This window comes from Capsicum annuum, chromosome 10 (assembly GCF_002878395.1).
Source record: "Capsicum annuum cultivar UCD-10X-F1 chromosome 10, UCD10Xv1.1, whole genome shotgun sequence".
Taxonomy (NCBI): domain Eukaryota; kingdom Viridiplantae; phylum Streptophyta; class Magnoliopsida; order Solanales; family Solanaceae; genus Capsicum; species Capsicum annuum.
Window position 1 is genome coordinate 218,107,017 of NC_061120.1, and position 18,468 is coordinate 218,125,484.

Sequence of the window (18,468 nt, forward strand, 5' to 3'; positions counted from 1 at the left end):
ATCATGCTACAACTAAATACTTTACCTCTGCTTGAGGGCTCATAACGATTCAAGAATCCCCAACTGATGTCATCTGGACTTAGATGGAGTCGTCTTCAACCAACGTAACGTTATCAGACATCGATAAATAGGGAATATGCATATACATACATGCACGCGTATACACACACGCGCACACGTATATATACTCTAAATATGCAGTAAATGCACATATATAGAATAGACTAGTATCGTTTGAAAAATAATGGTACATAAAAAACTCCAGACTAAAGTCCGTGTACAAATTGAATTGTGATAACAAATCGACAAGGCTAGTGTAAAATACTTAGTACGCACGCTGCGTCGAGAAAGTCACATAGTAGTCTATTGACTCCATTGTCATGAAACTTTGAATTGTCAAAATATTACAGTCAGGCTAAAGGCCTAAAGCAAGTTAGTATAGTGCCTCTTGAGCAAGACTTCAATTACCCTGCAGCCAAGTAATGGATATAAAAGGCAGCCCGGTGCACTAAAACTCTCGCTATGCGCAAGGTCTGGGAAAGGGCCCCATCAAAAGGGTGTATTGTACGCAGCCTTACCTTGCATTTTTGTCGGAGGTTGTTTCCAAGGTTTGAACCCGTGACCACTTGGTCACATGGCAGCAACTTTATCAGTTACTCCACTGCTCCCTTTCAAAGAGCAAAAACAACAATGTATTCAGTATAATCCCATAAGTGAAGTCAGGTGGTGTGTTACGTAGCCTTAAACCTATCTTGATCGAGAAGATAGAGAAATTGTTTCCGATAGACCTAATCCTAAGAGAAATGTCAATCAATTTTTCCAAACGATTAATGCAGCAATTAATTGTAAGGCTGCCTAACAAATTCCATATTTCCACTGGTCATACACAACCTCATTCTCACCATGGAAATTTAAGGACTGCAGACTTTTCAAACCTATGGAAATACTACAAATTTCTCCTTTTTTTAATCACCGTGGGGTTCGGGCCAGCTTTCGCGCATCTCGACTAATTTCACGGGATACCTGTCACCTTCCACCAGCAACATGTATCCATCTAGGCTAGAACAGATGAAAAGAATCACCGAGTTTACATTTTTTTGTCTCCATTGAACCTGAGACCTCGTGGTTCTTAGCCCACGAATTTCTCTCATTATTATAATTTTTGAAACTTATAAATTGTAATAAATAAGGTGTAACATTTTTAGCATGGATAGACTTGACTTAGCTGTGGAAATTTGAGTAACATAGTCCTTCCTCTTTCTAATTTTCCACTATAAATAGTTAAGTATTCCTGCTATTTTTAGTCATAGCTCAATTAGTCTTTTCTTTGCCATGGCTTGTACAAAAACACATTTAGTTACCATGACGACTCTGCTGGTGATACTTATGTTGGCTATCTCAGATTTCACAGGTTTGTCTGTCTCTCTTATAACATAAATAGCAAACACTAAGATAGATATCTTATTAGATGACCTGATAGTGTTAAAAAAATTGTTATATTGATGGTGTGCAGAACTTTTAACTCAAAGGAGACTAAATTCTAAGCCACTAAGGCAATGACTTTAGACCTCCAAAAAAATAAAGCCTCAAATTATTAAATGTTATATGAAGAATAAATAGTTTTGTATTTAGTATTAATTGAAATCTTCTTAATACTTTGTTGTTAATTACTTACCAATAATTATGCACATATTTTCAAATTTTTATTATTTTGTGAAATATAATTGATCTAATTATGATTTGAAGTTGTAGGCAATTAAATTTGCAGTTTCATTCTACTTCTTAATTTGTCTAATTTACTTCGGTTTGAATCAATCATGTTTTAATATTAGCTTTGTAAGATTGTCTTCAATTCTTTGAGTATCTTCTTAGACATTTCAAGGTCAAACTAATTATATTATCAAATAATCAAATTTAAGTGTCATTGTATTGACTTTGAATTTCTTCTAAAGTGTAAAACTCACTGCAATATTAATGATTTAGAACTATTTTGTAACTAAAAGTAATACAAAATGTCATACAAGTAAAAGATGGCACTCTAATTGGCATACTCAATCATCTTAAATTTTAATTATATTTTTAAATACCAATTATATATGCCTATTCGTGTCTTACGGATCTATATACATGTTTAAATACTTCTAAAAAAATATTGATAGTTCATGTATTAATTGACTCAATTGAAAAAGTTATCAAAACTATAAGTAATAAGAGCTTACCTAAGATCTAGAGTGTTATGTAACGTATAATTTATATATGTCTATTCATGTCTTACGAAACCTTACAAGAAATGTTATACTATCAATTGCAAAAAAAAAAAAAAAAAAAAAAAAAAAATTATCAAACTATAATTAACTACCACGTATTTTAAGAAGTTATATGAGAATAAAATATTTAAAACATTATTAACTAAACCTAAGGCCTCTTTTCTAAACTTTGGCTTTAGACCACGTATTAACTCTTCAATTATATGCACGTGTCGATCTAGTAGTAGATGTATAGATTCATGAGATAATAACAGAAATGTTATGCAGATGCACAAACAGGAGTTTGTTATGGAAGAAATGGAAATGGATTACCATCTTCGGCAGAAGTTGTAGCTTTATACAACCGGAATAATATAGGAAGAATGAGAATCTACGATCCCCATCAACCCACTCTCCAAGCTCTCAGAGGCTCCAATATTGAACTTATGTTAGGTGTTCCAAACCCCGACCTTCAGAATATCGCTTCTAGTCAAGCCAATGCAAATACCTGGGTCCAAAACAATGTCAGGAACTATGGTAATGTCAAATTCCGGTATATAGCAGTTGGAAATGAAATCAGAACTCCCAGTATGTACCTTTTGTGCTCAACGCCATGAGAAACATTCAAAATGCAATTTCTGGTGCTGGTCTCGGAAACCAGATTAAGGTTTCCACTGCTGTTTAAACCGGACTTACCACGGACACTTTCCCTCCATCAAGGGGCAAATTTAGAGATGATGTCCGGCGATTTATTGATCCCATTATCAGCTTCCTAGTAGCCAACCGCTCGCCTTTGCTTGTCAACATTTATCCTTATTTTGCAATAGCAAACAACCAAGACATTAAGCTTGACTACGCGTTGTTTACATCCCCTACAGTGGTTGTCAATGATAATGGAAGAGAATATCGAAAACTCTTTGATGCCCTCTTGGATGCCACATACTCGGCCCTTGAAAAGGCCGGTGGTTCATCTTTGGAAATCGTTGTATCAGAGAGCGGTTGGCCTTCAGCTGGAGCAGGGCAATTGACCTCCATTAACAACGCCAGAACTTACAACAACAACTTGATACGACATGTGAAAGGAGGGAGTCCTAAAAAGCCCTCCAGACCAATAGAGACTTACATTTTCGCTTTGTTTGACGAAGATCAAAAGACCCCTGAATTTGAAAAACATTTCGGACTATTTACACCAAACAGGCAGCCAAAATACCCGGTCAGTTTCAACTAGCTGGCGACTTATCTTCTACCTTTATAATACATATGTTGTCGAATAATGGTTGCCAACTTGAATCGAAAGCTACCCTTTACGCGATGTACTCGCTCTACATGCTTATAGAATTGCTAAAAAGCTACTAGTTTGAACCCTTTTTTTTCCTCTACTGCTAGTTTATCTTCCATAAACTTAGACGTCTTGAAGACTTATCCTCTAAAATAGTACGAAGAGTTGTCTATTTACTCCGATCTGAAACTATTTCTCGAGATGTAATTGAATAACCAAAATACAACAGAAATATCCAAATTGGTTTTCAATACTAAAGATCAGTAACTTTATCCATCCTGGATTATAAGACGAATATTCGATGAAATTTTAACGAATTAGAGAAATGAACTTCAGCTAAAGGAAGCAACACAGAGAAGGACTTAAAACATATTGTAGGCCTCGGTTCAACTTGTAGATGAATGAATAATGTGTAGCTGAGGTGTCTAGGTGAAAGGTCATACCAACGCCTCTCGAATAAGATAGTAACATCTTAGGCTTGACAAAATAGCCTTGTCATTTGTATCCCACATGCATCAACGTACTAATTAGTTAAATCCATCACAACCTTGCATCAACCTCAATAACTCGCAAACGCCAAAACCTCATAATTAGTTCATTTATCTAATACAAACTTTTGAACGCACAAAAAACTTTCCATATTTTGAAACCAAAAACAAAAACAAATTATCATATATTCAATTACTCAATCGAAACACATCTAGCTTGTCACATAACACTTTCAAAAATATGAAATCAAAAATAGAAATAAGTAATCATATATTCAGGTGCTCGATCGAAACACGTCTTGTCACACAAAACTTGAAATTGAAAATAGAAACAAATTATCATATATTCAGGTGCTCAATCGAAACACATTTTGTCACACAAAACTTTCCAAAATATGAAATTAAAAATAAAAACAAGTTATCATATGTTCAAGTGCTCAATTGAAACAGGAGCTTTTGAATATACTCAAAATTTTCCAAAATATGAATTTGAAAATAGAAATAAGTTAGCATATACTAAATCAAAACAGTCTTGTCACACAAAACTTTCCAAAATACGAAATCAAGAATAGAAACAAATTATCATATATTCAAGTGCTCAATCGAAACACGTCTTATCACACATAACTTTCCAAAATATGAAATTAAAAATAGAAACACATTATTATATGTTTAGGTACTCAATCGAAATAGAAACTTTTGAACACACTCAAAACTTTCCAAAATCTGGAACTGATAACAGAAATAAGTTATCATACATTCAAGTGCTCAATCGAGACACGTCTTGTCACACAAAACTTTTCAAAATACGAAATCGAAAATAAAAATAAATTATCATATATATTCAAGTGCTCAATCAAAACACATCCTTTCACATGAAACTTTTCAAAAATATAAAATTAAAAATAAAAATAAGTTATCATGTGTTCAGACGCTAAATCGAAACAGAAGCTTTTGAATATACTCAAAACTTTCCAAAATACGAAACCAAAACTAGAAACAAGTTATCATGTGCTCAAATGCCAATCGAAACCACCTTGTCTCCTAGCTCACCAAAAATGAGTACTTGAGACCCACTAATCAACCGAGTTTCCAAGACTTCTGAACAACAAATGTCACCGGAACTCAAACTCTTATCGGCACAAGAATGGGAAAACCTAATCGACGATTACAACCACGGCGGTTCACGGCGGCTCCGGTGGACAACCACCAATTACGCCGCCGTACCCCTCCTCGAACTTTCTCTCTCCACTCTCCTCCGCAAAGATCTCCCTCACAACCTCAAAATCCACCTCTTAATCTTCATCGAAGAGCACTTAAACGGCATCGTTACGCAGTCTTCCGTCATCATCCGTCTGATCGAGGTACTCCGCTCGATAATTCAATCGCCGAACGACGGCGTTTCATCGTCGTTCGCGTTGAAGGAGCAGGTTATGATAACTGCGACTTCGATTTTTGTTAATTCTGTATTTTGCGATTCCAATGTTGTTGTTTCTGCGGACTTTGTTAGTCCGCTTGAAATGTTGATAGAGCTTTTGTTGAGTGTTGTTAATCGCCCGAATCATAGTGTTGATAGGCAGGTTAGGGTAATAGGATGTGAATGTTTACGTGAATTGGAAATTGCGTGTCCGTGTTTGTTATCGGAGATTGGAGTACATTTATGGAGTTTATGTCAAAATGAACGTACTCATTCTTGTCAAAGTTATGCATTATTATTAGCTACTGTTGTGAATAATGTTGCGACGTTGAACTGTAATGTTTCGTTTAGTATTTCAGCAATGTTGGTTCCGTTTAGTGTGCCGAGGTTTTTGGTTGATGAGAGTGTGAAAGATGGGTTTTTTTTAGGAGGGGAGTTGTCGGATTTGAGTAATCGGGAGTTGAGGAGAGTGGTTGCGTTTTTGCTTGAATGTACGCAGAATTTGACTCCGTGGGGGTTGTTGGAGTTTATGGATAAAGTGTTGCCGGTTGCTGGAGTTTTGGATTTGCAGCCGTCTTTGTTGAAAGTTCAGTTTTCGGGTTTGCTTTATACGTATGATCCTTTGTTATGGCATGCTTATTTAGTAATGTATTTGAGTTATATGGAGTCTTTTGAAGGGCAAGAGATGGAAATTGCGAGTAGGTTGTTGTTGTTATCGAAAGAGTCTCAGCATCATTTGTTTTTTCGGTTGTTGGTGTTGCATTGGTTAGTTGGGTTTATTGGGTTGGTATTGAAGAGGGATTTTGAGAAAAGGAAGAATGTCGTTGATATGAGCTTGAGTTTTTATCCATCGGTGTTTGATCCCCTTGCTTTAAAATCGCTGAAGCTTGACTTGCTTTCCTATTGTTCAGTTTTGATTGATGATGTCAATGGAGTAGGAATGAGTTCAAAAGGCAGTCCGCAAATAACTAGGGAAAAGTTATTTGAAGACGGTCTTGTTTGTGTATCAGCTTTTAAATGGTTGCCTTCTTGGAGTATGGAAACTTCTGTGGCATTCCGTGCAATCCATAAGTTTTTGATTGGTCAGACATCTCACAAAGAAAATGATTCTATCTCCAATAAAATCCATTTGGAGCCAGCAATCTACCCCACTGTGCAGGTACAAATACTTCAAACTTCTTGTTCTATTTTTACTTTGGGTTTGTGGCATTGCTTTGACGCAATTGGTGCTTCATAAAAGGAAAGAGTTTATACATTCTTTTCACTGTGTCTCTAGGCGTGAACTGTTTTGTTAGATTTTTTTTTTCCTTCTTTCCCTTTTTGCTTAATCTATTTGAATTTGAAAGTATAGAGGAAAACATATTATTGATGAAAGAAGGTTAGAAGGTTGTAGGATACTAGAGAGGTAGAGAAGAAGTGCTCCAACAAAAGACAAGAACTTTGGTGAAAGGAATCTGCATACATCGTAACTCTAACAATATATATTACTCTTTTGAGTCTCTTTTGTTGCATAAAACTGGGTTGGATTCTCAAATGAAACTTTTTCTTCCTTGAGATCATCGATAGGTGCTTTGCCACGTGTGTAGCTTTTATATCTTCCATTTCCTTGTCAAAATCTAGATGTTGATTTGTTTATCTTGGGAGCTATATCTTAGACTTGGAGGTGTTATTGGAGTTTGTCTTATAGGAGTTTTAGAAATGAATGGCAGACTATGCATCTCCTCCTGACTTAGCAGTAGTACTGATACTCTACTCTCGTTTTGCGAATGATGTTTCATGTATTTTTTGCCTAAATGTTTCTGAAGCTTGACTTTGGTTTTGCAGCGAACACTAATAGATTCTTTGTCTGAACATCGAGGATTGGTCCCTGTCATTGTTGGCTTCACAGACCGCTTGTTGACATGTTCCAAACATCGATTTTTGGGGGAACGCCTACTTAAGACATTTGATGATAACTTGCTTCCAAAACTCAAGATAGACTACAAATTGGTATCTTACTTCTCTATATTGGAAAGGATTGCTGAGAGTGATAAAGTTTCACCTAGTGGGTTAATTGAGCTCCTTACCAGGTTCATGTTAGTTCTTGTTGAAAAACATGGTCCAGATACAGGATTAAGGTCTTGGAGTCACGGCAGTAAAGTTCTTGGAATTTGTCGAACTATGATCATGCATCAGTATAGTTCCAAATTATTTGTTGGGTTGTCTCGTCTTTTATCATTCACTTGTCTTTATTTCCCAGATCTGGAGATCCGGGATAATGCCAGGTAATTCTATGAGAAAATATCCATTCCATTTCTTATCTCATTCTGTTGGGATGTACACATTATTTATATTCATCACCTGTTCACCACAAATGACAGATGTCAATAAAATTAAGAAGCTTATTTACCATTAGATTTGTACTTTGCAGTATACTGTTGTTTTCTCACATTTGGTGGTATTTTGCAGAATTTATCTGCGGATGCTGATTTGTGTTCCTGGAAAAAAGCTAAGAGACATTCTAAATAGTGGAGACCAGCTTCCTGGAATTTCTCCATCTACCCATTCCAGCTCTTTCTTCAGTATTCAGTCTCCACGAATTTCTCACGATCCTAAGAAATCCAAGAGTATATCATCCTGCATGCATCTTGAGCGCATGGTACCATTGTTGGTTAAACAATCTTGGTCTTTGTCCCTGCCAGCTTTGGGACTTGATGCCAAGAAACCTAGTTATATAGAACCCATCAAGGACAATATGTCCCCAAGTGAGCAAAGTGAGTTTGACAAAATTACTGATGATACAGTGATCTCTGAAGTCAATAGGCACGATCAGCCTCCAGAGCCATTACGTGTGATGGATTCAAAGATTTCGCAGATTGTTGAGATCTTGCGGAAGCATTTTTCATTAATTCCTGACTTTAGACACATGCCGGGTCTTAAGATCAAAATACCCTGTGCTTTAAGGTTTGAGTCAGAGCCCTTTAGTCGCATTTGGGGAATAAATATGCCAGCGAATGGAGTCGATACTCTTCCTGCCTTATATGCAACTGTTCTCAAGTTATCTTCTTCTGCGCCATATGGCTCCATTCCATCATGCCACATTCCTTTTCTTCTAGGTCAACCCCCCAAAGGTTTCTACTCTTTTAGCCAGACGAATTCCCTTGATATTATCCCTGTGGAGGATGTTTCTGAAACTCCTGGAGATGACAAACGCTTCAAAGCTCCTGTGGTGATTGAATTGGAACCACGGGATCCAATACCTGGTTTTGTTGATGTTTCCATTGAAACAAATGCGGACAATGGTCAGCTCATTAGAGGACAGCTGCATAACATTACTGTAGGAATTGAAGATATGTTTCTCAGAGCTATTGTTCCAGAAGACATCCCTGTAGACACAGTACGTGGTTACTATGTTGATCTGTTCAATGCTTTGTGGGAAGCATGTGGTGCTTCAACCAGCACAGGGCGGGAAACATTTGTACTCAAAGGAGGCAAAGGGGTTACAGCAATCAGTGGTACTCGCTCCGTGAAGTTACTGGAGGTTCCTGTGGCATCTTTGATCCAAGCCGTAGAGCGATCCTTGGCTCCTTTTGTTGTATGTGTAACCGGTTATCCTCTAACCAAACTCGTTAAGGAGGGAGGAGTTATAAGGGACATTGCCTTGGATGAAATGAACTCGAGTTCCTCCTCCACTGATGATGAAGGAGTTATAGTTGGGGGGCCCCTTTACCTCAAGTACAACGATGATGAAGATGAGGGAGGAGGGAATTATGTACAAATTAGTAAGAAAAACTTGGGCACCATTCAGATTTTGATATTCCTTCCACCAAGATTTCATCTCCTTTTTCAGATGGAAGTTTCCGATACTTCAACGCTCGTCCGAATTCGAACAGATCACTGGCCATGCCTTGCTTATGTTGATGACTATTTGGAAGCTTTGTTTTGCTAAAGAGAATTGTTTTTGTTCTCATGTAGCTTTTTACTCTCCTTATTTAATTGAGAGTCATTCTTTTTTCCCATAGTTCACTTAGTGAGCTTGTGATATTATTCAATAATAGGTCTGTTGTAAATTTGCTTTTCTTTTCAAGACTGCAAAGATTGTAAACACTTTGTATACTGTTTTTGATGAGAGCTGGACTGATGCAACTTTTTGAAACAGAAATAAATCACTCTTACAACAACATGCTTGGTATAATCCCACCAGTGAAGTCTGGGGAGGGTGGTGTTTACGCAGCCTTACTCATACCTTGAGATAGTAGAGAGACTGTTTCCGATGAGCAAAATTTTACAGATTTGTAGAGCACGACTACTTGAAAAGGTACAACCAACTTGGAAATACAAAATTTGGAAACAAGAAGAGCTGATTCTAACAAGAACATGTCATACAAAGTGGCATCATCTTGCTTTCCGAAATGGAGCAGTTGTGTGACTGCTTGTATCATGGAATTTCATGTCGTCTACTGTTGATATGAGCACCGATAAATGGTTCAATCTTTCCATTCAACACAGCAGTAAGGTCAGCCAATTTGACGCCCGTCTTCATATCTTCTACCAGTTTGTTTGGGTGAAACACATACCTTCTTGTCACTTGGTTCCAACTACTAGAGATATCACCACTTCTGATACTAGCCAAGTTTGAGACTCCTTGCTCCCTCATAACGATGAGAAGCTTTGCCTTTAAGCGATTCAGGGCCTTCAGCTTATTTGCAAAACGGCTTCTTTCACCTGTAATAGTAACTCTCATGGTAGAGAATGGCTCGACAAAGAAGCAAAAGAGATGTTGTATGTGTGGAAAATAAATGTTTATCGTTCACAGGCAAAATGTACTAGTCAGAACCACAAATTAAGAGCATATATTCTCCTAAGGGAACACATTTGCGTCGGACACAGATATCGTAGACTGTATCTCACAGCAATCAGCAATTCAATTGAATATTGGAATACAAGACAGTATCTCCAGCACCTATATCATGAATCGGCCGACCACATAGTATAAGATCTACTGCAGAATCTTGAAACGCAAACCTTTTTCTCTCCACACAAAACGCAATGCATCACTTTTATGTGTAGTATACGATCTACTGCAGAATCTTGAAACACAAACCTTTTTCTCTCCAGCACCTATATCAGATCCGTCTACCACATAATAGTATACGATCTACTGCAGAATCTTGAAACACAAACCTTTTTCTCTCCACACGAAACGTAATGTATCACTCTTATGTATAGTATGACTTTTAAATAACCAGAGGACAAGAAAATTTTCGGGAATGCTACAAACATTCAATCACGCAATTCTTTGAGTTCGCTCAACAGTAGTATCAGTAGTGACACACTTAAATATGGTGTCTACATGATTAAGATGATATGTAACAACTTATATGTATTATTTTAACCTATTATGTTCTATCGGGAGCCCCATAGACATTTAACTCGTTTGGTTTGTAGAAAATGTATCCAATCCTATAACTGGAGACGACCCATAGAAGAAGTTTCCCTATGTCATATCTCATACACTATGATAAGTGCTTCTTGAGATATAATTCTTCGACAGTTCTCATATTGGTCTAACCTCGGGAAAAGGAAAACCAAGAGAGTTGCGCAGTATTTTCCTACAACAATTTTCTTTATCAGTTTGTATGATTGCTTAACTTTTCTACAATAAGGAGGACAAACTGCAAAAGCTTTTCTTTTTCTTCGCTAATATTCAGATGCATAGGCGCCTCAAATAGAATCTCCTTTATACACATACCTATATAGGGAAGATTATGTGTGCATGTGTGTATGTAGAAATCTTAAATAGATCATAGAGCAAAAACATGAAGGTAATATGAATCACCTACAGAGATAATGACAGTCAACTCAAATTCTTACCTGTTGAACGGACTTGCAATCCTGTTGGAATGTGCTGAATGATGAGCGAAGGCGAAGTCCTGCCCTGTTCCTCCGGGGGTGTTGTGATTTCTAGATCTTTTTCATCAATTTGGAGGTCAGGGGATGATTCAAGAAAAAGAGGAATAACATCGATTGCAGCAGTTCCGTCCTGCACAATCCATTAAGATTGACCTGTAAATTTATCACTCTAATGAACATCTAAGAGGATATAAGTAGCCAGAGATATCATCGTGTTAATGTAAGGTACTTAATGATTGGTCAACCAAACATGCGCCGAATCATCATCATTTATTAGTCGTTTAACACTTCAAAAAGTTTAAAGTTCCAGTCTTCCCAGTAGTTAAAAGGAATTTCAGTACTCATTTTAAATTCCCTCTTCCCAGACAAAAGTCTCTGTGACATCATGACGTAAGGAGCTCTTTCTGCGCGAAAGCAATACCTCATCATGAAAATCAATAGCCGAGGGGTTTATATTCCACCCTCTAGGCAAATTGGAAGGGGGAAGTAGAAGTAATCATGTTTTAAGTTCATGATGAATTTAAGCTTGTTTCACAAATCATCAAGTTTTGTACTAATTCCATTCAAAACTTGTACATTATTTTTTTCTATGCCATAATACTCACCATCATATAGTAGTCACGCTTGATGGTCTGAATTAGCTTACATATAATTTTTAAACTAACTATCAGTGATTGTGATTTATTCATGTCAGATCAACTAAGCTCCGAGCAGAATGCATCAGAACACTGAGATTTAAGACGACACAAGAAAAATGTTCTCCTCTTAAAAGGCCTAGAAGAATATGCCTAATGATTCTCATATAACACATAAAGCGTTGAGGAGTAAATAGGAAACTATTGGAATTTTATAATTCATATAATGTACTGATAGCAACAGACTAAATTTGAGCTAAGAGTCCTCGGATACCTTTGAAAGATCTAATTTATTTGCAGAACTTCCGCTCATGCAATGGATTCCTCTTTCCCCTGAAAGATAGCCGTATGCTGACTTGAATTCTAACTCTATCATCGCATATCTGATACCACCACTGTCTGAATCTTGTTTCTCAACTATCCTCGCCTTATGACCTTGTTTCTCGGTCCATTTGATATACATTCTTGTGAGTTGTTCTGCCCAAATCTGGATGAAAGTATAACAGTGAGAAGCAGTACCACCAAATGTACATAGGAACCATACAGAACTAGATACCTTTTACTTTACAACTCCAGCTAGGCAGCTACCGTAAAAGTCTTGCCTAGAATGAAATTCCTAAGAAAATATAGCTACATAAGATTGAAGAGAAACCGTCTATTCAACTTTGAATAAGCAGAACAAATAGATGCTTATGAGTTGATTGGAGACGAATTGCTTATGATAGTAAAAGTGTTCCAGAGACATAAGAGTAGAAGGCTAGTATACCTACTTCCTAATCCCAACTATAACTAGTTACCTTATCCGGCATCAGGTCTACAAACTACTGACTCCTCTCTGAAATTCCGAACCATTTCCCTACCAATTCCAACGCTTTCCATCTATGTTGCTCGGTCTCTTCAAAAATGTCAACGGATGCATGTCGGATCCTCCAAAAATAGTGTATTTTTGAAGGATCCGATACGGGTGCGGCAACATTTTTGGAGAGTCCGAGCAACTTCGCTTTCCATAAAAGAACAAAGATGCTTGGAAGTTCAGAATCGTTTCCATGTAAAATAAGTTTCACACAGTTGAAATTTAGATCTTTTGGGGAAAAGAATCTATGGTGCAGATTGACTATTAACTTTAAGGTTGAGATGAGTATATCAGTGAGCCGTAATAAGAAGCAATTCTGCACTTACAATACTCTAAAGTTGCACTTCTTCTACCTTACCTAATAGCATTCTTATATACCGGAACACTCGACTTACTTTTTTCATCTGATATGCATATGGGTCTTTGCTATTGACTCTGCAAGTACGTGTGGCAAAATAATAAGAGATCACAGGTAATACCTTTGAGTAAATGCCCTCGCTTCCGGATTCAATGGTGACACATGCTCCCTCCATATCATATGGCTCCCTAAGAAGCTTGGACATTTCATACTTATCTAATGTCTTATTCATATTGACACAAGCCGTATAAGCCTGCTTTAAGAAGTCATAATTGATAGAATCCATTCCTGCCAGCTCAGTGATCAGCTTAGCTTCTTCGGCCTGAAGAATCACAAACAATGAAACAGAATCAACTGACAGGATTGAGTTTGATGATTTTTTTCTTTTTAAAGTCTTAAAGAACTAGGCAATAAACATATGCTGACAAGTGAGAATTAGCTTTGAGTTATCTTGCATGACACCTTGTATCTAAGGTCTTTGAGGGCATCAATGGCTTTGGCACTTTCAGCCAATTGCACAAGATCTTCATTTGACTTGGCTACGTCATCCCACAAATCATATTCACGAATAATTTCTTCCTGCTTAAGGCGTCTTGCTTCTTCGAATTCTAGAGCTGTCGGTGCCAACATTTCAGCACGCAGTACCAAATCTTCAATCTTTTTTTTCAAAGCAAATGTGCCTACATCATGAAACCATCAAAACCACCAACAGTTTAACAGACTATTACTTACTATACACACATTAGAATGCAGAGATTTTATAGAAATAACTAGATGTTGTGTATAATTTTTCTAACGGTGACTCAGTCTAGGAACATGAATATGTTGAGGATTCTAACTCGATTGTGTTGCATTCATATGCCTCTTGAAAAAGATTCTTCTCGACTTTTCTGTGCTTCTTCCCTTTAAATTGTCCGCTTCCCCTTTTAGATAAGGGCATTTGCACACCCAGTGGCGTAGCCAGGAATTTTCACAAGGGAATTCAAAATTTTCGAACCTATGATCTAAAACACCTTTTGAACCGCCTTTGCCTCTGCAATTCAAATTCTCCTTGTGCCAAAAGGGGATCCAAATCTTCTCTTTATATATGTAGGAAGAAATATTTTTTCCTATGCACAATTCTCCAGCGATTGGTAGTGAAGCCAATACCCTAGTCACACCTTCACATTTCTTTCCCAACTCATTCTTATTTACGGTTCACTAAGCACTTCGAAAGGTTCTACCTTTCTTTAGGTTAGCTTGCTAACTTGTCTCTCGCTATCTCACCGAGCATTCTCTATCTCCATCCTCGGAGTCTCAACCACTAATCTTTGCATACCATTGGTAATACTTCCAATTTATACCTCAACACATTGCACAAGTTAAACCACAACCCAAAGTAGCTAAATTCATCTAAAAGTTATTGAATCAAGGACAAGTTAACTTATCTATATAGGGTTATTACATCCACAGCCCCTCAAACCTGCAAGCAAATTTCACTTAGACAGAACGTATCTAATACGAACACATATATTATGTGTTCAGGTACTCAATTGGAACAAGCCATAGTTCGAGTTCCTAAATGAAATCTAATGGCAAGTTTGAGTGGCTGTCGATGTATGATGCCTTTATTTTAAGTTTGCAATCACCTCACTGACATACCTACTTAAAAGAATCATGAATGACTGATAAAGAAGATATAATTTCAGCTTAACTTAAACTACTCCCTCGGTTTCAATTTATTTGTATTACTTTCCTTCTTAGTCTGTTTCAAAAAGAACTACTCTTTTCTTTTTTTTTTAAACTCTTTTATTTCAAATTTATACATGACATGTTTAAGTAATGGTAACATTTACTTATCTATAGTGTAATACCATGAGATTCAAAAGTGTTCTTTGATTTTTTAAACTTGGTGTGAAGTCAAAAACAAACAATCAAATTGAAATGGAGCCCTGCGAAGCCAGGATTTTCATAAAGGGGTTCACAAGTAAGTACACGAACAAACTGAGAGGGGTTCAACATATATTATATATACATAAAAATTAATTTTAACTATATATGTGTATATAGTATAATATGTATATATAGTATAAAACAAGAAGATGAGAAGAGAAACAGACCAAGCTCTTTGTAGAACCTGTTTTTCTTGTCATCAATGTGCTGACTATGAGCTCGAATTCTGAAAGCTGCTGTCTTCTTTGAGCTTCTAAGGGTCAAAGGAGAAGAGGAACAACTAGTTTCAGTCCATACAGAAAAAGGGTCAGCACCCATTTTAGCCATTATGGTACTGGATAAAATGTGTGTAAGATTTCTTGATTTTCCGGCAGCCGCCGCCGGAGAACAGCGGGCGGGGGGGCCGGGGGGGGGGGGGGGGGGGAGTGGTGTTGGGGATGTGCACGTGCAACTTTCCTGTTTTTATGTTTTTCTATGGTCTAATTAGTGCCTTACTTTTGTTGTCTAAATTTATTCATTAAAATAAAAATATCCCAAAATTATTACTCCCTCCTTTGTATGATTATAAATCTCTTGTCATTAATGTAAAAGGAATTTCAAAGTCATGGGTGAGTTTGGTATGATGGAAAATATTTTTGATAGAAAAATGTTTTTCCAAAAATAAGTTGGTTTTCTACTTATTTTCTCATGTTTGGTTGGAGAGTGGAAAAATATTTTTCAGAAAATATTTTATGGTATTTGATTTAGTGGGTGAAAAAATATTTTTTAGAAAACATTACTAACTGCTAATATTTTATATTAGTGCCTCTAACAACTCAACAATTTGTAAGAACTAATTTAAGTATAGCAAATAATATTGATATCGAATATTAAAATATTATAATCACTAAATTTAATTAACTACTAATGAGCGAATATAGGCGACGTTTTTCAACATTTTGTTAGGACAACCTCAAGATACTACAATCAATAGAAATACAATGGAACGACAAGCTTATTCAACCTTGTGAAACAAGCTACATCGATGACAAAATGAAATATTCAATTAGTAAAAGTAACATAGGTAAGTCTTCCTCTATATATATGGAAATGACAATACATTCAACGAGCATTGAAAAAGAAAAAAGTTCGAACTTCACTATTTTTTATTTCAAGCAGTGAAAAATTGAAGCAAAGCACAGTGAAAAATATTTTCGAGTAATGTGAATTTTTTTAGAAATATGAATATTAGTGTTGATGGGGTGGGGAAAAGAGGTGAGGGTGGGGCATAAGTCACATTTGTCATTTTCCGAAAAATAACTTCTCTTGGTTCATGAGGAAAGTCATTTTCCCTCAAATAAAGAAAAATAAGTTGTTATGGAAAATATTTTCCCAACATTTAACTACAACCAAACAAGAAAAAATAAGAAAACATTTTCCGTCATACCAAACACACCAATGTTTTCAATTATAGGAAGAAGATGTACTTTTTAAAATAAATTTAAAAAGAAAGAGACATAAAATAAGATAGATGGAGAGTTTATTTGGATCAACTTATTTTAGATTTTTTTTTTGGCTTTTAAACATTTTTTAATTTTTAAAAATGTTTGATAAAGATACAAAGTGTTTTTAAACACGTTACTTTAGGCTTGTTTGGATTAACTTATATTTTTAAATGGTTTTGACCTTCAAGCACTTTACTGTAGGCCTAAAAAATATCCACAAAACAAAAAAACACTAAGCAATTATTATCTACTTTTGACTTTTAACTTATGAGTCAATTAGAAAAAGCTAATTCAAATACCTTTGGTGTATTATACAACTCTCAGCAAACTAATATCACAAGAGTGTCATGGAGAAGTTCCTGAGCTTGATGCTCGAAAACAATAAGGTATTAGCTCAAGGAATACTAAAAAAGGTGCTTAATGGCAGTGGGACTCCTGCAGGTAATAAGAAGCTTAAAAACTGAAGCCCATTTTTTTTTTTTTGAAATCCCACTATAGTAATGCCAATAAAAATCGAAAATGAGAAACTCAAAGTAATGAGAAAATGACTTGTAACTGTAAAACTGTAAGGTGTTATACCCTAGGAATTACAAAATAATGAAAAAGTAAAAGTGACCGAAATGTGAGGGGAAAACTTTTGTTTAATATTTCCGGAAAGACCACCTATTTGTTCTCGGGGTGTTGTGTATTACCACAAGGGAATTCATTTTTCTTGCCGTGAAGAGCTATCATTAAAAGGGCAGCTCGGTGCACTAAAGCTACCGCTATGAGCGGTGTCCGAGGAAGGACCCCTACGCAGCCTTATTTTACATTTCTATCAAAGGCTATTTTCAAAACTTGAACCCATGATCTCTTGGTTACATGGCAACAACGTGAAGGGCTAACATTATTTTCAGTAAATACTATTGATGGAGGTATGCCACATTCTTGACTTAGAGATCTCAAGATTATTGTTTTTGTCAACTTTTAGCTATAACTACTTCAATCTGTATATTCTTGTTTTGAGCAATGGGTAAACTGTCCCATGCGACTTACAGCCTGTTTGGATGGTGGTTTCCCATGGTATGGTATGATATGGTTACCATAAGAATCATATTTGTTTTCATGATTTTTTAAAAATGGTGGTATGGTATGTTACTATTTCATGATTTGATAACCATAGAATGAAGCAATTTATTGAACCACCAAATTGGTGGTGTGTCATGATTTTCATTTTTCTTTTTCAACTATACCCTTATATAATTTTCTTTAATCCTATTTTATCCTTATCAACAAAATACATACTAAGACTACGCATTTGTTAACAAGATCAAAGATTGCAAGACTTCCTGTTAGCAATATAAAAATTCAAAAGTGAGAAAAATGATCACAGTTATTTAATAGTAGTAATTTTTAATGCCAATAAAAACTCAATTCAATAAAAAAAAGTTGAAAATTGAAATGGAGGGAAACAGATTGAATGCACAAAAAGCATATACATGGAAAGTGATTTTTAAACTCTAAAATACATACATGTATACCAATTGTTTTATTGATTGGGAAGTTCTTCCCGATTATATTAGTTTGCGTTCGTCAAACCTTTGTTTAGCAAATATCCTTGTGAATTTGACGTCTTAAAAGGATCATTGGGTAGCTATGAGAAGCATCAAGAAAGAAAGGACAACTGGTTACGCTAGCACTGATATGGATAAAAGAGTTGATATCTCAAATGTATTACAATTAGGGGCATTTTAGTAAATTTATCTGCTACCATACCGTACCATACCATCAAACCAAACAAAAAATCTATTATTAAACCGCAGTGAACGATACAGTCCATCCAAACATGGTACTGTACCATACCATACTATACCATACCATATATTATGAAACCATGGCAAACCA

The 18,468-nt window shown here is 36.1% G+C and overlaps 3 protein-coding genes across 3 annotated transcripts; 2 read left to right on the forward strand and 1 right to left on the reverse strand.

Annotated features, from left to right (window-relative positions):
• The first annotated feature begins 1,253 nt into the window (after positions 1-1,253).
• LOC107843857 (glucan endo-1,3-beta-glucosidase, acidic) lies at positions 1,254-3,610 on the forward strand. The gene is given in 3 exon segments (XM_016688258.2): positions 1,254-1,411; positions 2,535-2,822; positions 2,825-3,610. Coding segments are annotated over 3 exon segments (1,017 nt in total). The 5' UTR covers positions 1,254-1,332; the 3' UTR covers positions 3,475-3,610.
• A 1,206-nt stretch (positions 3,611-4,816) lies between these two features.
• LOC107843855 lies at positions 4,817-9,590 on the forward strand. Its single transcript, XM_016688256.2, has 3 exons — positions 4,817-6,589; positions 7,255-7,694; positions 7,879-9,590. The coding sequence occupies exons 1-3, from the start codon at positions 5,126-5,128 to the stop codon at positions 9,356-9,358; spliced, it is 3,384 nt and encodes a 1,127-aa protein (XP_016543742.2). The 5' UTR covers positions 4,817-5,125; the 3' UTR covers positions 9,359-9,590.
• LOC107843856 (peptide chain release factor PrfB3, chloroplastic) lies at positions 9,529-15,630 on the reverse strand. Its single transcript, XM_016688257.2, has 6 exons — positions 15,268-15,630; positions 13,631-13,848; positions 13,290-13,490; positions 12,232-12,444; positions 11,284-11,452; positions 9,529-10,134 (listed from the first exon to the last, which is right to left on the reverse strand). Exons 1-6 carry the CDS (start codon positions 15,425-15,427, stop codon positions 9,848-9,850), a joined length of 1,248 nt encoding a protein of 415 aa, XP_016543743.2. The 5' UTR covers positions 15,428-15,630; the 3' UTR covers positions 9,529-9,847.
• Between the last annotated feature and the right edge of the window lie 2,838 nt (positions 15,631-18,468).

Excerpts from the sequence above, each read along its gene's own strand:
- LOC107843855 (XM_016688256.2), top strand. The coding sequence starts at position 5,126 with ATGTCACCGGAACTCAAACTCTTATCGGCACAAGAATGGGAAAACCTA. Across the intron at positions 6,590-7,254 it reads CAATCTACCCCACTGTGCAG|CGAACACTAATAGATTCTTT; the intron begins GTACAAATACTT and ends TTGGTTTTGCAG. Across the intron at positions 7,695-7,878 it reads GAGATCCGGGATAATGCCAG|AATTTATCTGCGGATGCTGA; the intron begins GTAATTCTATGA and ends GGTATTTTGCAG.
- LOC107843856 (XM_016688257.2), bottom strand. The coding sequence starts at position 15,427 with ATGGCTAAAATGGGTGCTGACCCTTTTTCTGTATGGACTGAAACTAGT. Across the intron at positions 12,445-13,289 it reads GCGAGGGCATTTACTCAAAG|ATTTGGGCAGAACAACTCAC; the intron begins GTATTACCTGTG and ends ACTTTCATCCAG. Across the intron at positions 10,135-11,283 it reads ATTGCAAGTCCGTTCAACAG|GTGAAAGAAGCCGTTTTGCA; the intron begins GTAAGAATTTGA and ends TTACTATTACAG.